Genomic DNA, 25,184 nt, shown 5'->3' with positions numbered 1-25,184 from the left:
GTGTGAGGACTAAACCAAAGAATTGCTATGCCATCCCTATATGACTGAATCTTTTACATATATTGTCTTTCATAATTCTCTCAATAATATCCCTAGTAGAAAAAGGCTACCTTCTTTATTGTATAGCATAGGAAAGGGAGTAACGTGCCCATATTCCCATCTCTTTTGGTTGTCTCCCAAGCCCTGGCTCCTCTGCTCCATCATCATATCTGCTGTGCCCTTGGGCACAAAGTGACACTGAGGCAGTTTCTGCTGCTATGTTCAGCTACTCTAGCATTAGCAGTGCAAGGAAGGGCAGGAAATCCAACAAGCTCCTCTGTCTGTGCTTGCCACATGCATCCTTTTTTTTTTATTGGATATTTTCTTTATTTACATTTCAAATGTTATCCCCTTTCCAGGTTTCTCTCCCTCCAGGGAAACACCCTATCTCATCCTCCATCCCCCTGCTTCTGTGAGAGTGTTCCTCTATCCACCCACCTACTCCCACCTCCCCGCCCTCAATTATTCTACACTGGGGCATTTATCAAATCTTCATAGGACCAAGGACCTCTCCTCCCATTGATGCATGACAAGGCATCCTCTGCTACATATGCAACTGGAGCCATATGTACTCCTTTGTTGATGGCTTAGTCCCTGGGAGCTCTAGGGGCTCTGGTTGGTTGATATTGTTGTTCTTACTATGGGATTGCAAACCCCTTGAACTCCTTCAGTACTTTCTCTAACTCCTCTATTGGGGACCCTTCATTCAGTCCCATGGTTGGCTGGGAGCATCCAAGCATCCAACTCTGTATTTGTAAGGCTCTGGCAGGGCCTCTCAGGAGACAGCTGTATCAAATTCCTTTCAGCATGCACTTCTTGGCATCCACAATAGTGTCAGGGTTTAGTAACTGTATATGGGATGAATTCCCAGGTGGGACAGTCTCTGGATGGCCTTTCCTTCAGTCTCTGCTCTACACTTTATCTCCATATTTGCTCCTGTGAGTATTTTGTTCTCCTTCTAAGAAGGACCAAATACCCATATTTTGGTCTTTCTTCTTCTTGAGTTTCATGTGGTCTATGAATTGTATCTTGGTTATTTGGAGCTTCTGGGCTAATATCCACTTATCAGTGAATGCATACCATTTGTAATTGGGTTATCTCACTCAGAATGATATTTTCTAGTTCTATCCATTTCCCTAAGAATTTCTTGAATTCATCATTTTTTTAATAGCTGAGTAATACTGAATTGTGTAAATGTACCACATTTTCTGTATCTATTCCTCCATTGAAAGACAACTGGCTTCTTTCCAGCTTCTGGCTATTATAAATAAGGCTCCTATGAACATAGTGGAGCATGTGTCCTTATTACATGTTGGAGCATCTTCTGGGTATATGCCCAGGAGTGGTATAGCTGAGTCCTCAGGTAGTACTATGTCCAATTTTCTGAGGAACCGCCAAACTGATTTTCAGTAAGTTGTACCAGCTTGCAATACCACCAGCAATGGAGGAGTGTTCCTCTTTCTCTACATCCTCCCCAGTATCTGCTGCCACCTGAGTTTTTGATTTTAGCCATTCTGACTAGTGAGGTAAAATTTCAGGGTTATTTTGATTTCCATTTCCCTGATGACTAAGGACTTTGAACATTTCTTTAAGGGCTTCTTTAAGTGCTATTTGATATTCCTCAGTTGAAAATTCTTAGCTTAGCTTGTACTCATTTTTAATAGCATTATTTGATTCTCTGTAATCTAACTTCTTGAGTTCTTTGTATATATTGGATATTAGCCCTCTATCAGATACAGGATTAGTAAAGCTTTTTCACCAATCTGTTGGTTGTCTTTTTGTCCTATTGACAGTGTCCTTTGCCTTACAGAAGCTTTGCAATTTTATGAGGTCCCATTTGTCTATTCTTGATCTTAGAGCATAAGCTTAAGCTTGCCTCCTTGCCATCTGATTATCTCTGGTGCTACCTGCCTTGGCTAAATCTGACTGGGGCCTGTCCTTCCTGTAATCCTGGTTGTGCCAGAACTCCTCACAGTCTAACTGTCTCTGTGAACCTTTGATTCCAGGATCCTGTGATCCTGTGATTCTGGGTGTGTCAAGAGTTCCTGGGAGTCACGCTGCCACTGGGATCCTGAGAACCTGGTGTGACCAAGCTCCTGGGATCCTGGGTGTGGCTAGAGCACCTGAGATTTGAGCCTCCACTGGGAGCTGTTGGACTGGCTGCAGAGAAATTAGAGCCCAAGGTCAACTTTGGCAGACTGGAAGTGAAACTGCCTTCAATTTCAGGACCTGGATTCTTCCCAGGTGGAGGACAGGGACCTGGAAAGAGAGGGTTCGAATTGCAGGAGAAATAATGAAACCAAGACAAGAATTCTGATCAAGGTTCAAACTTTACTGTGGGAGCCAGGTGTTTATAAGTAGTGCAGAAATGAAAGCAAGTCTCTAGGTTCCATGATATTTGCATAAGGTAAATACTGAAGTATTGCTCAGGGCCAATGCCTCAGCAACTGGCAAGCCTTCTGGCTGTGGGCTGTCTCACAGCTCCGTGGGTGGACTTCTAAGCTGCTGCTTCAAGGAGAGGTGACAGCCCACAGAGAGCCTTTGTTTAGCTCCCTAGGTGGGATAGTGGCTTCCAGGTGGAGGCTGGCTGTGGCTTGGCTAATGGGGGAGGTTACATGGAAGGAACCTGAGCTACTGTTTGGTCGGGGGGTTTCTTTGTCCCTGGATCCTGGTGGTCCAAGTTACTCCTGGTGGTGTTGGAACAGATGTTGTATCCTACTCACCCCTGATCCTATGGTCTTGGACGTGCTAGAGCACCTGGGAGATGAGCCTCCTCTAGATGCTGTGGGACTGGCTGCAGAATTTGTGCCCCAACATTACTTTTTATGTTGATAATTTTTACTTGCCTTTTTTATTCTTTCCCATCTTTACTCACATGGTCAGTGTTTTCCATACTACTTCCTTTCTCACTTCTCATTTCCCATGTTACCTTGATTATTTCTCTTATATAAGTAGCATACCAACTTTTAAAGATGGATTACGATGGGTATTCTATTTCTGCCCCTGCCCCTGCTCTGCTACAAACTGCTAAGGAGTGACTTGTTCTTCTCAGCTTGCTGCCTTCTTTCTGATAGAGTTGAGCTGCCTGCAATGACTTTGTTGTATCCACAGCCATTGGCTGTTCATAGAGAACAGATAAGCTGTGGTTACCTAGGGCAATGCCATGTAAACTGAGTGAATGAATACAGAAAGAAAGAAAGAAAGAAAGAAAGAAGGAAAGAAAGAAAGAAAGAAAGAAAGAAAGAAAGAAAGAAAGAAGGAAAGAAGGAAAGAGAGAGAGAGGAAGGAAGGAAGAAAGAAAGGAGGAAAGAAAAGGGGGGAGAGAATCCCACTAGAAAGCCATTTCCAGCTTATCTTGAGTTTCTCATTTTCTCTGAGACCCTTGTTTCTTCTTTGGGCATTCTAATACATTTTATGTTAATGCTTCAGATTTGTAAATCTCACCTTAAGAGTAGTGATCTAGACTTGGCTTTGTAACTAGTGCGTCAACTGACCATGCTAGCTTGCCATTTTGTCAAGACTTAAGTCTTCTTAGCAGAATTGTTACAATTCTGCCCTTACTGCAAAATATTTTTGAGTTTGTTCACCAGTCTTAGAAAACAGAAGTGTGAATTTAAGAATTCAATTGGAATCACCGTTTCACTGTCTTTTTTCTTCCTTTGACCTTCCCAGTTCTGACAGCATCAGCAGTGATGAGGAGGAGCTCAGGACATTCGGGAGCAGTGACAGTGAGGGCAGCACCCCAGAGAATGTGGGGCCGCCTCTCATCCTGGATGAGAACACCTGGTTCAACAAGTGCAAGAGAGTCAGGCAGAAATACCAACTTACCCTGGAGCAGAAGGTACTTACCAGTTCTCAAAAGCCACTTGCTCTGGGATGGCGAAAATCTTATTTTGTTTTATTCAAATACCTTTCAACTAAAGAAAAATTGTGTGCTCATTGCTACTTCCTTTTTACATTTTAATTCCTTTCTGAATTGGAAACTTAGTTAAAAGTAAAGAGAGATGTAAGGCAGCAGGTTAGAGGCACCCAACAGAAACCCACTGAAAGACTCAAAATACCTGAGGAGACTAGGCGTGGTTGCACAGGCCTGTAATCCCAGCATTTAGGAAAAGACAGAGGATTAAGAGTTGCTATGTAGTCTAACATAGCAAGACCCATAATAAAACCAAAGGGCTGAGGAGGGATAGAGAGCTTAATGGTAGAGCATTTATGTTGCATGCACAAAGCACTAGATTAGATTCCCAGCACCATAAATAGCAACAACAACACACCCTTAGGTAGAAGTTACTCAGCATGTAACTATAGGAAAATAGTGAAGCTCAACATCGTACACATCACTTGGAGAAAACCATGCACTTTGATAGTGGGATAATTTGCCAGTATTGGTTGTATAAGGAGTTTGATGGAACAGAGACTGAAAGAAAGATAATCCAGAGACTGCTCCACCTGGGAATCCTTTCCATATTCAATCATCAAACCCAGACATTATTGTGGATGTCAGCAAGTGCTGGCTGACAGGAGCCTAATATAGCTGTCTCTTGAGAGGCTCTGACAGTACCCAACTAATACAGAAGTAGAGACTCACAGCCATCCATTGGACTGAGTACAGGGTCCCCAGTGAAGGAGCTAGAGAAAGGACTCAAGGAGCTGAAGGGTTTGCAGCCCCTTAGGACGAACAACAATATGAACTAATGAGTACCCTCAGAGCTCCCAGGGACCCAACCACCAACCAAAGAGTACACATGGTGGGACTAATGGCTCCAGCAGCATATGTATAGAAGAGGATGGCCTAATGGTCATCAATGGCAGGAGAGGCCCTTGGTCCTGTGAAGGTTCTATGCCCCAGTGTAGAGGGAATGCCAGGACCAGGAAGTGGAGAGGGTGGGTTGGTGAGCAGGAGGAGGGGGGAGGAAACAGGGTTTGTTTTTGTTTTTGTTTTTGATATTTTTCAGAGGGGTAACCAGGAGAGGAGATATCATTTGGAATGTAAATAAAGAAAATATCTAATAAAAAGAAATCTTACAGTACTTCAGATATTTAAGCACTAGCGAAAGCTAATAAATAAAATTTATACATTTATGAATTTAAAAAAAAAGAAATTTGAAGTGAAAGAGGAAGAGAGCCGGTGAGCACAGCTGGACACCAGCACTGGAGAAGTGCTTTGGGAACACAGTGACTCAGCCTAAACAGAATGGCTTAGCCCTAGAGAACTTCTCTGCACTTTCCAGCATATATTTGGGAAGCTGTTTTGAAAAAGTCTTGTCTGAGCTTGTTGCTCTGGGAATCAGAGTGCCTTGCACCCTGTTTCCAGAAACTGACAATAAACACAATTATGCTGATTTGAGTTGGAGCCTACTCCGCTGGGAGGTTGTGTGAAGTAAACTGACTGAGAATTCTGTTCAAAGTGAAGCCTGTCTGTGACATGGAGGCAGCTGGGAAGACTGGTAGCTGATTCTGCTCAAGAGATAAATATTGAAGCCCAGGAGCCCTGGGTATTGGCAATGAATGGCAGACCCATGCTGCCTCAGATAGTGCAAGGGATCCTGAGGACCTGTAGCATCATCCGCACCCCCATGCATCCCATGGAGAATGCAGAGCAAGTGTCTCCAGAAGAAACCTACAGGGGCGGTGTGCTAGCTCCAGATCTTACTTAGAGCAGAGCTACTAAGGGTAGCTCTAAGGGTGCCCTTATCACCTGCCAGGAACAAAGTAGAAGAGGGAAAGGAGTGAAAAGGTCCAGACTTTGCTTTCCTCAAGGGCATATCACTAAGATATGGAAAGAAACCACTCCTAGAGAGACACAGCAGTGTTTGCTGTCTCCCTTTAGTAGAGGAAAGTTTCGTTTTTATTTTAAAAGTTTCATTTATTTATTTACTTGTGTGTGTGTCACACACATATGCACATAACATACACACATGCACACGCAAATGTACAAGGATGCAAGGGCCGTAGCATGCATGCAGAGGTCAAAGAACAGTTTGGGGAGTAGATTCTCTCCTTGTGTGGGTTCCAAGGATTGAACATAAGTGACCATGTTTGAGTCAATGCACCTTTACCTGCTGTGTCACCCTTTGACCTTTCTTACCTGATTTGCTTGTAACCTAATAGATTAACTCACTTGATAAGGTTTAAATCCTCGAAATTCAAAATTCCCTGAATGGGGCTGTATCGGGAACCATGTCTTCAATAAATGAGTCTTCAGAAGATATTCTATGCTAAAACTATAATAAAAGTGGAAAAATACCCATCACAACAGAGTTTTATGAACACAATTTAACATACAAACAGGAGATATTACTGCAAAGGTAATTTCATAATTCTCTTATAATTGAGTCCAAAAATAACAAAGTAAAAGATATACCAAACAATTTAAAAGAAATGCTTTTAAAAAGTACTTAATGATTTTTTTCATGTTTTTACTTTTTCTTCATTTTTGGAAATTAATGTAACCAAAAACAATGTGAATTAGCAGATATAAGTGGCAATTATCCAGGATTTGTAGGACTTAGAAAAGAATGGAATGAGGAAGATAATTATCTAAAATGTAGGCAGAGAACAAGCAACTCAAAGGAAGTGAAAGAATAAAATAACTGATATAGACAAAATAAAACAGAGATTAGTAGAACCAAGTGATTATTTACCACATGAAATGAATTGGAAAAATCCATAGCAGAATAATTCACTCTAAAAAGTGAAAACACACATAAGCAGTTTTTTCAATGAAGAGCATAGGCAGCATAACAAAAAAGTAGCCAGAAATTGCTATTAGAGAATAACTATAATTATGCCATGCCTTAGGACACTTAAATGAAGAATTTCTTCAAATATTACTTAGCAAAACTGATACCCTCATACTTTTTTGAAAAATTAAATAACCTTTTAAAAATCATTTCACTGAACTAACTAATGAAATCCTCAGATTCATGATTTGGGAATACACTTTAGCAACTATGGCAACAACAGTGCTCCCTAACGTACAGGGATTGTTTCTAGCACTAGACAAACCAGAAGTGCTTTAAGCAAATGACTATTTGTGTGAAGTCATAGAAGCATAATACATGGTAGGAATATGATTAGTATAAAATATAAAAGCAGTAGTAAGAACAATTAGACGTCTAAGGGTTGTAAGAATGTACTGGGCTTATCCTTCAGAAGTTACGCTCCTGAGAATTCTGGAATATATGGGCCAGGAAACATATACCTGTGTTCATAGCATTATTGTTAATAACAAAAGAATTCTGAAATAATTCTAATGGCCATTGACTAGACATGGATTAAATTATAATATTCATACAATGAATTAATATATACTATTGAAAGTAAATGGACAATTTGGCTAAACTTACCAATGTAGATGAAAAAGCAAGTTTGAAAAGAATAGAGACAAAACTCAGGGAAACCAAGCCATATTTTAGGACACCATACACATATGTCAAGATACTGCCCTTCCTGCAGATTCCAGAAGGTCAGCATACTGGCTCCTACTATGTGGTAATTAATTGATATAACAGATTGTTTATTGTTTAATTACTAATGCCTAAAAATATTTATATATAATTTGTCTTAAATACATATATAGAGAGACTTGTTTTGCTTATAAAATTATTTTCTATGGTTTAGATTCTATTATAAACTATACATATGAAATTTATTATGGAAACCAGTCTTCAGGGGCAAATAATACTTGCCACTATTAACAGGTATGCAGTTAAAAGAAATATAGCAGTTTGTTAATGTCACAAACAAGAAATCACATACTGTGATATAAGTGGAAAAACTTGACTATAACCTCAGCAGCTCATAGCCAGTACCCTATAGTCTAATGAAAACACAGTGCCTCCCATTATTATACTAAAATGTCAGTATCTATGTGATTTTGAATAGTAATTACATAGAGTAAATGTTCTAATAGAACTACATTTTAAAGCTAGGAGGTATGTACTGGACACTTAATGAAGGTTGGGAATTTTTTTATTAATTTATGTATTCATTTTACATCTACATCACAGCCCCCCCTTTTCTGTGTCCCCCTCTCACACAATCCCTCCCTCTCCATTTATCCTCTGAGTAGGAGCCCCCCCCCCCCATTAACTCACCCTGGCACATCAAGTCACTGCATCCTCTCCCACTGAGGCCAGACGAGTCAGCCCAGTTTGGGGAATAGGCCTGCAGGAAGCAAGAGTCAGGGGCAGCCCCCTTTGCAGGTGCTGGCAGACCTGAATGAAGAGCAAGCCACATCTGCTACATGTGGGGTGGGGAGACAGGTCCAGCCCATGTTCAGTCTCTAGGAACCCCAAAGGGTCCAGGTTAGTTGACTCTGTTGGTCTTCTTGTGCCATTCCTATCCTCTCTGGGCCCCTAAATCCTTCTCCCAACTTTTCCACAAGACTTCCCAAGTTCAGTCTAAAGTTTGGTTGTGTGTGTGTGTGTGTGTGTGTGTGTGTGTGTGTGTGTGTGTGTGTGTGTATCACTGAACCAGTTTCAGTTAGCTATTGGATAAAGCCTCTCAGAGGACAGTTATGTTAGGCTCTTGTTCACAAGCACAATAACGTCTCTTTAATGCTATCAGAGACTGGTTCTTGCCCATGGGATGAGCCTCAAGTTGGGCTGGTTTTTAGTTGACCATTCCCTCAGTCTCTGTTCCATGTTTGTCCCTGCAGATCCTATAGACAGGTCACATTTTAGGTTGAAGTATTTGAGGGTGGATTGGTGTTCTTATCCCTCCACTGGGAATCCTGCCTGGACATAGGAGGTGGCCATTTCAGGCTCCATATCTCTCACTACTAGAAGTTTTAGCTGGAGTCACCTCCATAGACTCCCTGGAGCCTCCCCGACTCTGGGTCTCTGGCACACCCTATCTCCCACTGCCAGTTTCCATTCTGGCCTTAAGTTACATGTTATTTTTCTGAAATTAAAAAAATAAAAGTTCTAGGAGATAGGAAGTTTTCTCAGTAGTTAGAGTACTGGTTACTCTCACAGAGGGCCTAGGCTTAGTTCCCATCATGGCAACTCATACCATCTGTAACTTCAGTTCTATGGAGCTGAAGCCCTCTTCTAACGTCGATGGGTACCAGGTATATACATGGAGCACACATATATACATGCAGTCAAAACACTCATACATTTAAATAAATAAAAACTTAAATACCTTTAGGGGTTCAGTAGTTTAAAATGCCTGTCCCTACTGGTTCTGTGGTCTGAAGGTAATTAAATCCACTGAGATGAGCCAGGCATGGTGGCACACTTAATCCCAGCACTCAGAAGGCAGAGGCAGGCAGATCTCTGAGTCCCAGAACAGTCTGGTCTACAGAGCCAATTCCAAGATAGCCGAGGCTACACAGAAACAAACAACAAGAAAACATCACCAAGGACTTTGAAACCCCCAAGACTAATTTCAGCTACAGGAACAATAATCTAGCAGAGAACAGAAAATGGGTTAATAACATTGAGGAACATTCAAAAGCAGGCTGGCTTCTTAGGGTCATATATTTGAACTTAACTCCTTTAAAGGAAAGAAAGCCAAATTTTATTTACTCGAAGAAACTCTAGCCTTGAGGGTGGCAGAAGTGAGACCAGCAGAGTGTAAGCCCAGATGTCTGTGGATCCAGTGGCTTAGGAAGCAGCGCTCTTGACTGCACCACATTTCAAAACTACCTATTTGAAGCTGTGTGTGTGCATTGTGAAGTAGAACAACTTATTGCAAAGAAGTGGACGGCATTGAGACTTTAGGCCCATCCAGATTCAGAAATGTGCAGGAAGTGTCTTTGCATCAGGAAAGGACATTTTGTAGCCTTTTGGGGGGGGGAGGTTGTTTTGCAGACAGTTTTGCAGTTTTCTGAAACATCCTGCTTCCCAAAGTTAAATGTGAGGATATGTATCTTTTTAGTGGAGAAGACTCAGGCTTTCTCAGAAAGGAAACTGCTAAGACACCGAAGTGTGTGGCTGAAGTATGTACTAAGCAGGCCTTCCTGTCAAATTAGGAGAGCAAAAAAACTGTTCTTGATAAACTCAAAGAGACTTTGTCTGAATAGCTAGAAAAGGGTGCCAGATATCACAAAACTTGTGATTTTTAGGGAGAATTGGGTGCACTTGGGCCTGAACTCCAGAAAACTCCCGAATGTTTGCAACAGGATGGAAAGGGGCTATAGAGATTGCTCAGTGGTTAGAGTACTTCCTGCTCTTCCAGAGTACTTTCAGGCTCAGTTCCCAATACCCACATGGCAGGCCACGATCTTCTGTAATTTTAGTTCCAGGGAATCTGGAACCCCCTTCTGGCTTTCACAAGCACCAGGGGTACACATGGTGTACAAATATTTGTACAGGCAAAGTACAAGTTAAAAATAAATAAGTAAAAGGCAATGTGAAAAGGAATATATTGATTTCTCAATAGTAAAAGAAATGAGCATTTGGCAGTAGCTTTTCTTTGCTCACTCTTTTTTTGCAACTTGTTTTGGTCCAATTTTCTAAAGTATTTACACACACACACACACAAACAACTTTAGTCTTTTTTGGTACAGAGAAAGAAGTTGTTTCTGTTTCCAAAATAAATCTTTATAATGAGTAAGGCTCTGGTGGTGTTAAGCAGTTATGTAGTTTATCAGGAGATGTTGGACAAAAGAAGCAGATCTCAATGGAGAAAAAAGCATGGGCATGAGTACTTAGAAATGAAATAGTGTTTTCAGACTCTTGGGTCTTATACCGGTTTGTTAATAGTAAAGTTAGCTTTGGAACCTGCCTTGTACCCACTGTTGAATTAACTTATTTGTTAACTCCTGTAAGCATCAAATACACAGTGCCTGACAATCAAGAAGAGAAGCAGTAATTAATTTGAAGGTGTCTTGTGCCTTCGTTGTCTTCTAAAGCCTGGTATCTAGAGTTGGTTCTTTATATATACAGAGTGTAACTTGAGAGTATTAATACTTGCAATTAGATATACATGACCTTAGAAAATCTGTGTTTGTCATCTAAGACCTCATTTATGTCTTGTGTAATAAATAATCCTTTCATTCTGGAGCAGGAAGGCATAGACAGGAGGTGAAAGTTCCAGGTCAGCTGAAATACATACCAATCCCTGTCTCCCATCCCACCCTCCACCACAGTGTTAAAGAATGCAGAGTATACATTAACTTTCTATAGTCAGTTAAAATCATTCATCACTAAAATTTTAAGATGTTTCATTATGAAATAGATGAAAATAATGCTCAAAGTGCTCAGTATTGATCTTAAGATACCACAATTTTTCAGTTGACATAAAGATAACATATATCATGATACTGTATTTCCAGGGTTATCTTGAAGAACTCTTACGGCTTCGTGAGAACCAACTTTCTGAATCTGTCTCTCAGAATAAAATACTACTTCAGAGGATCGAAGATTCTGATCTGGCCCACAAATTGGAGAAAGAACAGTTAGAATATATCATTGTGGAGCTTCAAGATCAGCTGTAAGTGAGACACTTTTATGAAAACATTGACAATGCATGAATAACACCATGGAATGTACTTTGCTGTATGATTTAAATTCCAAGAAATCTAGTAGTGTCCCTTAAAGCTTCTTACTCTTTTTAAGTAAACTTTGTTCCTTACTAGAAAAGTAATCTGTTTTCATTGTGGAAAATTATAAAACATAAAATTAAAATCATCCTTAGTATTCAATGCAATGTACATTCTAAATGCATTTTTTTTTTATTTTTTAAGATTCTGTTTTGTTTTTACAGTGCTAGGCATCAAACTTACTGAGGCATATTCTCAACCCTAACTATTTATGTAGTTGTATCAGCTATTGATTGACTGCAAAATTATTGTACATAGACCATTATCATTCAAGCTCAGTCCTGATAGATGAAACCAATACCAGGCTCTGCCAGGATGTCACTGTGTACAATTTAATGCAGTCTCCTTTTAAAAAAATTGTATATAGCAAGCAGTTTTTAGATGAACAAAGCTATGGTGTATGGTGCATTCTGTATGGAGTATGGAGCTTCCTCACCTGCCACTGTTCAAAGCACTCAACACTAATTCTACCATTTTGTTAAACTAACATTGATTGTTTATTTAAAAAATAGTACATAATAGTCTCTACTCTTAAAGGATGATTTTTAAATATTATTAGATTTCCAGAAAAATTATAAAGATTAGTACCTAGAATTTTCTTCTTTATTTTACAAGATACATCAGATTTTAACATTTACCTTGTAGTCTCTCCCTCTTCTCACACATAAGCAGATCTTTAACCACTTAGATGTCATATATGTTAACATATGTCTTTGTGCCTTCTGCTTCTGTGTATCTGATGTTTACTAAGAATAAAGATATTCTAATATATATAACAAATATCCGTAAATCAGCTTTAGTAGGTCAAATTTGTTTAGGACTTTAATCTTCTCCATCATTCATGTGTCAGTGTTATTAACTGTTCTAAGAATGCCCCTACATGCAGTTCTGTTTCTTTGTCACCAGATCCAATTCAGTGCTTTTTATTTTATTCAATTTTCAGTCATTTTTGCTTTTTTAAGATTTTTTTAATTGTATATTTATTTACATTTCAAATGTTATCCCCTTTCCCAATCCCACCCCCCCCTGAAACTCCTATCCCATCCCCCCTTCAGTCACTTTAAACTTAGAGCAGTTTCTCAGTTTGTCTCACATGAGATTGATACTGATAAGAAATACAACCTAGTAATTTTTATAGCATTTAAGTTGTGTTTCTTTGTTTTGCTTTGAATTTCCCCATTTTTTCTGAACTATAAGATGAATTTGCCTTCAGAATATAACACTCAAAGTGTATGAAGTCTATTGGCACCTGATTAATGATATAAATTTTAATGAGTTAAACAAATATTCTTAAATATTCTGTCTTTTGTAGTTAATGCTGCTCCTCTTTGTAGTTGATACATAAGATCTGATAAGAGATAGTCTAAAATCAATAAACATGACAAATAACTTTTATTTTAGTTATTTGTTTATTTGTTTACTTATTTATTTATTGGTTGTTTATGGGTGGGATTTTTGGTTGTGGTTTGGTTTGGTTTTCTTATTTGTTTTTGTTTGTCTGTCTGTTTGTTTTGAGAGAGAGTCTTACTGTGAAGCCTTAGCTGTCTTGGAATCTTGGAATTCACTGTCTGGCCCAAAAGTCATAAAGATTCTCCTGCCTCTGTCCTAAGAGTGCTGAGAAAAGATATGTACCACCACGCCTAGCAGGCAATGGCCTTTAAAAGTAAGCAATACTATTAATAGACAAACAAAAACCCACAGTATTTTCTAGGAGTTTGCATATTGATAAAAATAATTACATCCAGTCATGGTTTCTATTACTTCTAACAGTGTGGAGGGTTTGTCGCTTGTCAGTATTACCCTAGCTTCTGTTAAACTGGATGGAAATGGCAAAGTAATAGAGATGGCTGGGTATTCCTTTATAATTAAAAGATTAACAAGGTAATCACACTTTTCTTCTTGAGTAGTACTTGTAGCTCATCTAAGTATTTTCTTAATAAAATCAGCTTTTATGAGCTGAACCCATTGCATGAGCCTATAATCTCAGCACTGGGAAGCAGAGGAGAAGCATCAAGAGGCTGAACCCATCCTGGGCTAGTAGAAGCAAGCCTTTGTCTTTGGAAATTAACTGTACATAAAATAAAAATTAGTTTTACTTTATTAAGAATATTTTGTTAAAGAATTTAACTTTAATAAGTTCATTTTACCTTTGATAATTTGAATGAAGAATCCCATTTTTAGTTTGAAAAAATAATTCATCTGTGTTATAGTTTTAGTATAGTAAAATAAAACTGTTACCGATCCTTTTGTTTTTTCAAAGGAATCGTACAGTTATTCCTAATACCTTTAAAAAAGATTTTAGCTAAAACAGTAAAGCAACAAATGAAAAGTTGAGTCTGAAGCTCTATAGTGGTTGAGAGCCCTGACTGCTCTTCCAGGGTACCCAGGTTCAATTCCCAGCAGCTACACGGGGGCACAACTGTCTATAATATATAACATCAAGTCCAGGTAGTCTGATGCTTTTTTTCTGATCTGCAGAAGATGTAGTACAGAGGCATACATGCAAACTAAACATCCATACACATAAAATAAACATTAAAGTGGGCCGTTTTTGATTGATAAGAGTTGGACTGTCTCCTTGAGTTTAGAGTTTCAGACTTACCTTGAAGTAATAGAGCTGTGTCCTCCAGATTGTTTTAAGCTGTCTCACAAAATTCCCTTGCATAAAACTACTTTAGAAGACAAAGAGCAGGAGAATGAGATAATTCTTACATTAGTATTCTCATTTTTCTATGTAATGCTACTGAGATTTAAGATGGAGAATAGTGTATTTTTGCAGCTATAGAGAGAGTGTGAACATTTCCTTTTAAATGCTGAGGTCCTTTATCCATAGTCATGAAGACCTGGATACTGGAGTTTCGTTTGTTCCTTCTGACAAGATAAAGGCAACCAGGAGAAAGTAAAACACTTAAATACATCGATGTAAAACTCAAAAGTGGGATATTAAGAGATAGAAGAGGGGCTGGTGAGATAGCTGAGCAGTTAAGAGCACTGACTACTCTTCTGAAGGTCCTGAGTTCAAATCCCAGCAACCACATGGTGGCCCGTAACCATCCATAGAGATCTGGCGCCCTCTTCTGGTATGTCTGAAGATAGCTACAGTATACTTACAATAATAAATAAATCTTTAAAAAAATTAATTAAAAAAAGAGAGAGAAGAACATGTAATGCTTATTTCTACATGGGTTAAGTCTCTTATCTTGGTAATTTGAAATCTTTTCCACTCAGCCTTCTTTTATGTTTAACATTTCTTAATATATGTACTTTAAATTACATTATTGTCTTGTACTACATGCATCACTAAATTACTGTGTTACAAGAACTACAAAATGCTCATTTCTGTCATATACCATCAAGACACTTAAAGTAGTAAAGATCACAGACAGAAAGCAGAATAGCCGGGCATTGTAGCACAGGCCTTACTGGTTTTCTTCTATTTTTATTGTGTATATGTAGTATATCAAGATGCAATAAGACTAGGCACAAACCCTCTTATCAAGGGTAGATGAGGCGACCCAGTAGGAGGAAAAGGTTCCAGGAGCAGGCAAAAGTGTCAGAGACACACCCCATTTCCACCATTAGAAGTCCCGTAAGAACACCATATAACTATAAGTCTGCATTCTGCCTCGCCACTGGTCTGTGTGAACTCAGCTTGGGCAGGCGAAAGGGGAAGGTACTAGGCTGCATTCCATTCTCTCCACCACGGTGGTGCTGGGCTCTTTGAGCCTCTGTGAGCCTTGCATAATTAATGCTGTGAGCTATGTTCTCATGGTGTTCTTGACTACTCTGTCTCCTACCATTCTTCCTTCCCTTCTTCTGCAGGGTTCCTTCCCTCAGCTCCAAGAGGAGAGGCCTGATGGAGATCTCTAGTTTGGGCTCTCTCCCTACCTAATATCTGGTTTGTGGGTCTCTGCATCTGCTCGTGTCAGCTATAGGAAGAGACATCTCTGATGACAATTGGGCTAGGCACTGATCTGGACTTCTGGCAACCAATGTACCTTTCTGAAATAAACAGTTAGGGGGCTCATCTCTGGGAGAGGCTCATCTCAAAAATCTTTAGTTTCCTATATTTCCTTGTCCATGAGACTTCCCTCCTTCTGTGTTAGCATGTCTATCAATACTATTATTGTTCAGATCTTTTTCAGGCAGCTATTTGTAGGAGACTCAGTCTCACTGGCTTCTGGTCCTCTGACTCTTTAGAATCTTGTGGTTGAGCCTGAGGTACAGTAGTTGCATTTGTAGATATATCTATTAGGGCTGGACTTCCCACCATCTGTTGGTCTAATTTCAACACTTAATAGAGATTTAAGTAAATTGTGAAATACTGCGTATTTATCTTTAGTCACTGGTTTAACATGATTAGATAACAATTATTTGCTAATTTAAGGTAAAGTCACTTTGAGGGTAGGCCCAAATAAGAAAAATGTTCTTCATGGCTCACAGAATCAACTGACAATGACTGAAGTGTGCTCACAGAGGTCAGGGAACTTGTGTGGGTCTGACCTTGGTCTGCTGTATATATGCTATGATTGTGTCGCTAGGTGTTCTTGTGGGATTCCTAATAGTGGTAGCAGAGGTTGTCTCTGACTCTCTTGCCTGCCTCTGGGACCCTTTTCCTTCTACTGGGTTGCCTCATCCAGCCTTCATGTGAGAATATGGCTTAGACTTATTGTAGCTTGATGTGCTGTATTTTGTTGAAGTCCCTGGAAGGCCTGCTCTTTTCTAAGGGAAGTAAAAGAGGAGCAGGAAAGGGAGGTGAGGGGAAACTGCAGTTAGGATGTAATATACAAAGGAAGAATAAAATGGGAAAAACTCAAAAAAGAAAAAATGTTCTTGCCTCACTAACCTTAGGTGAGTTACTTTGAATAGGTCTTGCTGTAAGCTTGGTATCATTTTTTATGGTAAATAATGGGATTGTCTAGTTTCAAGGCACCTGGCAGTTAATTCTTGGTTAGTGTGGAGTTTACTAGAAAGCTGCCAGTGGAGAAGTAGTAGCAACTGTGGGAAGTTCTCTGCTGACATTGGTCAGGGCCCCGCTGCTTGAGTAGACAAGTAGGCCTTCTTGTTTGTCACTCAGATTAACTTCTTGTCAAGATTCTAAAATATAAAATGGAATTTTTAATTATTTAATTATTTAATTATAATCTATTTGGCTGTGGTGAACCCAAGTGAGAAAACCTAACTCATTTCTAAGAACCAGTCAGCTGTCAGTAGAAACAGTATAATTAGGATTTCTAAGGACAAAGGTCTAAAGATAACATTGAGGGCCAGGGAGATGGCTCAGCTGGTAAAGGAACTTGCTACCAAACCTGATGAACTTAGTTCATTTCTCATAATGCGCAAGATGGAAGGAGAGAACCAACACCTATAAATTATCCTCACACCCAATATACCAATATGCAAAATAAATACGTTTATTTAAGATAATACCATAATTTGGTTTTAGGTAAAAGTTTTCTGTGGACAACTGTTATGATGCAACCTTTGTGAAACCAGTTCTTTCTGTTTTATAAGGTCTAAAGTTGCTTTATTTTACAGAACAAAACTTCATTATAAATTAGAAATTGTAGTAGGCAATGGTAGTATGTGCCTTTAATCCCAGCACTTGGGAGCCAGAGACAGGCAGATCCCTGTGAGTTCAAAGTCACCTACTCTACAGAGTGAGTTATAGGACAGTGAACAAAACAAGCTTTGGACAGTACAAAGAAAAACCCTGTTCTAGGTAGATAGACAGACAGACAGACAGACAGACAGGAAGAAAAGTATGTGTATACCCATTCTTAACAGAGTCTGCCAGTGCCAGTTATTCACAGATGCACCACTGTAGTTCTTAAACCCTGATGAGAATGTTGCCTGAGATCTCATGGCTTTGAAGTTGAGTTTTCCATTGATATTCACTAGAAACCTCCTAGGGAAGGAATATGTAATGTAGAAAAATTTATTGTGAAAACCCAAAACAGTCAATGGCAGTGTATTGTGGTAGATTATCAGGCTGATAATCCTTATTTGTTTTCTAACAATCTTAAATTTTCTGTAAAGTTTTGTTTTCAATAAGTAAACAATGCTAAGACACCTTGAAGGTCTTTTAAATGCTGGGCGGTGGTGGCACACGCCTATAATCCCAGCACTTAGGAGGCAGAAGCAGGCAGATTTCTGAGTTCAAGGCCAGCCTGGTCTACAGAGTGAACTCCAGGACAGCCAGGGCTACACAAAGAAACCCTATCTTGGAAAAACAAACAAACAACAACAAAAAAAGAAAGTCTTTTAAATGAGTTTAACGTCTTTTCCAGTGAAAGGAATCGTGTCTTAGTACAATTCATTCTCACTGACTTCTTAGTATAATGAGACAAAATCTAGTATCTGTATTAGATGATATTTCTCTCTGAACATAGTAAAAACACATCATTTAAAATCAGAACTATTCCATAGCCCACTCAGACATGTAAACACAGTTATTCTGTAGACACCGCTAGCAGTCAGAGGCTTATGCTAGCTGATAGTGTAGTGTAGAGCTGTGCTGCCAACTTCTGACTCCCTCTCCTGCATCCGGAGCAGGGCTGTGGGCTGTGGAGGTTAATAGTAGGTACCCATCACTTCCCTATCCTGACGTGATGCCAGACTCTTAGTACATACCAAGCACATAGGCTTCTGTTTGAGAATGCATGTTGCACAGATGCCTTATAAGGCTTTGAGAGGTATAGTAAGACCTTTGCTTTTTAAATTTTCTTTAATCAGTTGTTAATTAGTCTTGTGGCAAAAGTCAGTTGCTTCATGTAAATTAAAACTCTGGCAAAATTTTAATTATTTTGCCAGCTTTTCTTATCAACTAACATTTTATAAGAAAAACTTGGTGAAAGATTGCCAGTTGATTATAGTATTTAGTAGAGTTGGCATTTGATTTAATTATTTTTATGAAACTTCATTAACAGTCATTTCTGACAAAGGTAGTTTAATAGGAAAGGTGGCTTGGCAGATAAAAGCATGCACTGCTTGGGTAGAGGACCGGAGTTTAGTTCCCTCCATCTAAGGCGGCTCCAGGAGATCTGGCACCCTCTTCTGGCCTCCAAAGTATTTATGTGTACATACCACACACAGACACACACTCACAGACATACTTAAAGTGTTTAAAAGGGAAGATGAATAGAGAAAAAAAAATTTAAATAAAAAATATTATTTAAAACCATTGCATGAATTTTAAATTTTCATGTATTTATATTTTTTAAATTGCTTTAACTGGTCTTTTTTACTTGAGTTGAATTATTTTAAATTATTCTAAGTTTTCAAACCAGGAGATCATAGACATGGAATCTATGTTTTAGTTAGGATATCATTGCTTTTGGTTTAGGTTTAAAGCGATGTTGGACCCTTTAGTTCTTTTACTAAAGAGTTAACTCCTCGATGGAGATGACAGAAAATCTAATTTACAGTAGTAATCATTGATCCTAGCCAGCAGAGGAAGTCTAAAACGCATGTGCACCAGGAGAGGAAGCAGCAGAGTCCAGCCAGCCCTGCCCTGTGGTGGTTCCAGGGGTTCCAGGAGTTCCGCTCAGCCTATTGACATACCATTTGTAAACAATTACTTTGGGGCCTACGTACCAGTTAGGTTCCTCTGCCATTGAGAAAAAAAAGAGTAAAGACAAAAGAACTCACCATCTTAATATTCACAGGACTGTACTAAAGAATAATGATTTAAGATCAAGACAAGAGTTAACTGCCCACCTCACCAAGCAGTGGCCTTCCCCAGGAGCTCTGGATGTCAATGCTGTTGCCCTGGATACCCTGCTTTACCGAAAACACAATAAACAGTGGTATGAGTAAGTGTAATGTTTTTTTCCAACTAATTACAAATTTAGTTGTACCAAAACATGTGGCTATCCACTCTGGTATCTCAGTTATTTTTCTGAACATATTGTTAGCCAGGATAGTCATTAGGACTGCTTTGAGGAAGTTCCCTTAAGAAGCAGATGTCTGATCATTTGAAGCTAAGGCACCCTGGGGAAGCAAAATATCTGAAGAATTTCTAGGTATTAGTATCAGACCAGCTGTCTCCTGTTCTGTTAAATTTCCAGCCACCCCTTAATTGTATCTTTGAACTTGTTTTCATGAGGCATCTATTTTGAAATTTTAGCTTTAGGATGTACTAGCCTGGTATTAATTTTCTAGATTTTTCATTTAATACCATAATCCATCTTCTAAAAGTATATAAAAGCCTAAAGTCCTCAGTGGATTTGACTTTTGATCATTTAAATCAATCTAATTTTTAGGAGCAATAATACAGTCGTCACTCTACCTCTGAGCCATAATTTCTTAGTCCTAGTGTTGAGACTTTCATTTGGTCAGAATGTCTCAGTATTGAATGAGCAGCAAAATGATTTTGAAAATCAGATTATATTAGCATCTTTGGAGTTTTAACACTTTTTCATCTTAATCATTTGTTTCCATTGTATTTTTTCTTTAGTTAAATTTCTAACTTTTCTCCCTAATATTTTTCCCTCCCAGACCCTTTTATTTTTTATCTCTTTTCCACCTATTTCTCCATTTTCTATTTTCTTCTCCCTCCCTCTGACCCTTCATCTTTCTTCCTTTATCTGCTCTTCTTCAGCATCCCTGGCTTAGAAGTCATTGGCAAAGTCACATTCTCGCCTATGCTTCTTAGCCTACACAATGAGTCACTTTATGTCTCTGTCCGTCTGGCAGTCATCTAGATTTTCTCCTTTTTGACTAGTTACTCAAACATAAACATGTTTTAGCAAAAGCACAACTTCCACATTCTTTACTCTTATGATTTTGGGAGTGACTGTTTATCAATGATAGGATGCAAATTAAATTTGACCTTGCGCTATTAAAAGTAGTACTAGAGATAAGCTTTTTCTTGTCTTATTGATTGTTAAAGACAAGTAGAGGTGAGAAGACTTTGTAGAATAAATCAGAAAATTCTTTTCATCTATTAAATCATTTCTTAGTATGACTCAAGTTATGGCCTTGGCCATTCCATAAATTAGCATAGAGTTCCTATATGTACTCCTATAAGTGTTTACATGAATAAATGTAAGTGTTACAGTGGGTATATCCTATGTAGAGTATAACTTTACCTTTCTGTGCCATACTTAATTGATAGAATAATCTTTGTATTTCAAATTTATTATTAAAACATAATTTATAGAAATATATTTTATGCATTATATTTGACACATGAGAGGCTCTTAAATTTACAGAGATTTACTGGGGATATGGGTTGGTTGATAAATTATTTTATGTTCAAATGTGAGGACCTGAAATTAGATCCCCTTTAACCCACAACTCAATAGGGGAACATACGTGTAATCCTTACCCTTTGGAGGCAAAGACAGGAAGCTCTTGGAACCCACTAACCAGCTGGTTTTGACCAATCCAAGAGCTCCTGTCTCAAACATCACATGTGAATCTAGACGTGCATACACACATGAATATATATATACATGTATGTATCATGTACACATGCTCACTCTTTTTACAAGAGCAGCAGGCTGAGCTCAGTCAAGTGTTGAATGTCCCAGCATGAGGACCTATATTTGATCCCTTGTTCCCATGTAGAAAGCTGGATGTAGTGGCTGGTACTTGTAATCCCAGGCTTAGGGAGGCAGAGTCAGATGGATCTCTGGGTCTCACTAGCTAACTGGCCCAGACAGATTGGTCCTTTTAAAAAAAAAAAAAAAGGTAGACAGCTCCTGTGGAATAAGTATCCAGAGTTGGCCTCAGACCACTAACCATGTGTACCCATGAGTACTTATACCCACACACACACATGACCAGATACACATTGTGACTATATCAAATCTGCAAAATCAAAGACTCTTCACAACATCTACTTCATTGTGAAAAAGGTAAAAAAATAAGAAGTAAAACCTTTTAGCCAGAAGTTGTATACTTTTACCTGCCCACAGTGATACCTGTAGAGGAGTCAATAAAGAACCCAAAGTGTGTCTGGCTTAGCCATGTACACACACACATTTACACACACACGTATACACACACGTATACACACACACATTACTAGTGATAAATAAAAGTTAAAAAATAAGAATTTATTGCTATTTTACATCTGCATGTATAATGGTAACTTATTACAAAGCAACATTGCAGCACTGCAAGTGATTACAGTCTTAAACAAAGGCAAGGGAACAGCCTTGTTCCCCTGCTCAGCATGAGTTTAAAGTTGTGCTTCTTGACTCATACATGAGCTGAGGAAGGAAAATACCCTTCTGTAGAATTATCTCGTTCGCCTGACTTGTCCTCATATGTTCTTGCTATTTTTATAGGAGCCTGCTATCCCTGAGCCAAAGTATGGTATAGTACGGAGGAGTCTGGACCTGGAGTTCAAACTCAGTGTTGTCAGTAGCCACTGCTAATTGATTACTCTGTGACACTAAGCGAAGCTTCCTTCCCTTAACTTTCTCTTTCTGTGTGTACAATACTGAGAGTAGGGCCAAGGGTCCAATGCATCATCTTGTACTTAATAGCTTCTCAATGACTATTAATAGTTGATGTGATTTTTCTTTAGTCTTAAGTACAGAGGAATCTATGCCTATCTCACATCCCAAGATCTGCTTTCTGAGTCTTATAGAAACTTGATTTACCCTTCTGAGTATGTTACTCCAATTACTTCATTTAAACGTACAAGTCTGGGTTTTCAGGATAAGGAGCTTTCTATAAATAATGTTTAAAACTAAGCAGACATTTTCATCATTTCTGATAACCTACAGATTATGGGGGTGGTGAGGTGTCTTTAAATAAGTATTGTCACCTCTGTAGCTGGACCTACAATTCAGTAGTTTTGGTGTTAGCAAGTTTCTCTTGCCAAAGAGGTACAATGGCCAAAGTTCTTTCTCTCAGTGAGGTCATCCTACCAGCTAATCTAAGATGGAGTCAAGAAGGCTCAGGACAAGTTGGGCTTACCAGCACTTATTTAAGCTACTAGCAAATTTGTAAATCAGGCAGCACTAAGAACAAGTTCTGAGAACCCTACCTACTGCAGACTCAGTAGTTCTCCAAAGGAAGTAGAAAGCAGAGCAGAAGCATCTTCTGATAGGTTGTATAGAGGGAAGAGGCACAGGTCTTTGGGGCTGATGTGACAAGTTGGCCTTTTGGGTCGGCTGAAAATTAGCTTGTTACTAAAAAGTGCAGGCCTAAGTTAGGCCTAAGTTAGAATAGAAACCAGCTTATACTTTGTTACTAGGAACCAAAAGAGGTGATGGTGCCTTTGACTTACGGTGTCCTGCTTAGATAAGTCACAGTGTATAGTTCTGATTTAACTAATGTGTTGGTCTTATTTTTTATACTTAATTTACATTTAGAAATTGTATTTTTATATTAAGCTACTGGATAACTGGGTTAAGATCCATAACTACAGAAGGACCCCTCTCACAACAGATCTGAAATTTATTTCTATTACTTACACTGTTTACTAACTTTAAATATACTACTCCTAGTTTGTTTCTTCATTAGGTAGACATAGCAATATAAGCCATGCCAGATATAAAATCATTCTTTATTACCACATGGCAGTGTGGTGAAAATTGATAAAGCCAGGTGTGGTGGTCCATGCCTTTAGTGCCAACACTTGAGAAGCAGAGACAAATCACAATAAAATCTCAACAAGAACTAAGCATGTTAAGTGTGTTTTCATAACTCATGTGGCTGAGTGTTCACTTTTTATTTCCTGTAAGTTTTTGTCTTAGAGTTTCCATTGCTGTGAAGAGACACCATGACCAAGGCAACTCTTGTAAAGGACAACATTTAATTGGGGATGGCTTACATATTCAGAGGTTTAGTTCATTATCATCATGGTGGGAAGCATAGCAGAGTCCAGACAGGCATGGCAGTGAAGAAGGAGCTGAGAGTTCTACATCTAGATCCAAAGGCAACAGAAGGAGACTGTGCACCACACTGGCATACCTTGAGCATGGCCCCAAAACCCCACCCGCACAGTGATACACTTGCTCCAATAAGGCCACACCTCCTAATAGTGGCACTCCCTATGTCCAAGCATTCTAACACATAAATCTATGGAGGCTATAACTATTCAAACCACCACAGTTTTGTTTTACTATCTTTTTTATACATGAAGCCCAGGTCACCTGAGCTTCTCAACTTATCAGTTACTATATCTTGTTAAAGTATTATCTCCCTCACTCATTCTTATCCCAAAAGTTCAGACTCATCAGCATCAGGTTTCTGTTTTCCTCTTATACTTTTTGGTTTTTCAAGACAGGGTTTCTCTGTAGCCCCGGCTGTCCTGGAACTCACTCTGTAGACCAGGCTGGCCTCGAACTCAGAAATCCGCCTCCCTCTGCCTCCCAAGTGCTGGGATTAAAGGCGTGCGCCACCACCGCCCGGCCTTACACTTTTTTTTTAACATTTATTTATTTGTTACTTATTTACTTTGCATTTAGCTTGTGTGGATATATATATGTGGGAGTCAGTTCTCTCTTCCCACCAGTCGGGTACCTGTGGTCAAACTCAGGTTTTCAGACTTGTTGACAAGCACCTATACCTGCTGTATGATGCTGCCAGATCCCATGAAACTGGAGTTACAGACACTTGCAAGTTGCCATGTGGGTGCTAGGAAATGAACCTAGATCCTCTGGAAGAACAGCCAGTGCTCTTTACAGCTGAGCATCTCTCCAGCCTCCACAATTTTATTATTAAACATATTCCTATAGAAAAAAAGAGATAAAATTAGCTTCTTTGTCTCTATGTACATGCATATGTCTATGAATATTATGCACACAATTTCTTTCTCTTTCTTGGTTTTCTTTATTCTTCTCTTATACAATGCATCCAACCACAGCCCCCTCTCCCTTCACTTTTCCCAGTTCCCAGCCCCTGACTTCCCTCTCCCCCAGATCCATCCCTCCTCCATTTCCCTTCAGAAAAGAACAGGCTTCCCAGGGATCTCAACCACACATAGTATAATAAGGTACAATAAGAGTAGGCGCAAACCCTCATAGCAAGGCTGAACAAGGCGACCCAATAGGAGGAAAGGAGTCCCAAGAGCAGGCAAAAGTGAGAGACACCCCTATTCCCACTATTAGAAGTCCCACAAAATCCCCAAGCTAAACAACCACACTGCATATATAGAAGACCTAGTGCAGACCCATTCATGCTTTGTGTTTGCCACTTCAGTCTCTGTGAGCCCGTATGGTCCTTGCTTAGTTGATTCTCTTGGCCATGTTCTTCTGGTATCCTAACTCCTCTGGCTTCTACAATGCTTCCTCTCCCTCTTCCATGGGGTTCCTCAGGCTCCACCCAGTGTTTGACTGCGACTCTCTTCATCTGTTTCCATCAGCTGTAAAAGGAAGCCTCTTGGATGACAACTGGGCCAGGTGCCAGTATATGACTATAGCAGAATATCACTAGGAATCATTTCATTGACTTGGGTTGGTGGTGGAGGAAGAGGAGTCAGAGGAGAAGGAGGGGGAGGAGAGGGAGTTGGTAGTGGTGGTGGAGAAGAAGGAGGAGGAGGTAGTGGTAGTAGTGGAGGAGGAGGTGGAGTTGGTGATAGTGGAGGAGGAGGAAAAGGAATAGGAGGAGAAGGAGGAGGAGGAGGGGA

The 25,184-nt window shown here is 39.3% G+C and overlaps 1 protein-coding gene across 2 annotated transcripts in view; it reads left to right on the top strand.

The window, feature by feature from the left end:
* The window catches only part of Rundc3b (RUN domain containing 3B), a 122,207-nt gene that overhangs the window by 87,540 nt on the left and 9,483 nt on the right, over nt 1-25,184 (top strand). The window contains exons 7-9 of one of the 2 annotated variants that reach the window (XM_031379998.1): nt 3,712-3,880; nt 11,327-11,484; nt 19,261-19,407. In XM_031379998.1, coding sequence (XP_031235858.1) covers nt 3,712-3,880; nt 11,327-11,484; nt 19,261-19,407 — 474 coding nt within the window. The remainder of the gene's footprint in view (nt 1-3,711; nt 3,881-11,326; nt 11,485-19,260; nt 19,408-25,184) is intronic. The other variant, XM_031379999.1, reaches the window with a different exon arrangement.

The sequence above is a fragment of the Mastomys coucha genome, unplaced genomic scaffold (genome assembly GCF_008632895.1).
Source record: "Mastomys coucha isolate ucsf_1 unplaced genomic scaffold, UCSF_Mcou_1 pScaffold19, whole genome shotgun sequence".
In the NCBI taxonomy this organism is placed as follows: Eukaryota; Metazoa; Chordata; class Mammalia; order Rodentia; family Muridae; genus Mastomys; species Mastomys coucha.
This window is presented reverse-complemented; position numbering and strand designations above follow the sequence as displayed.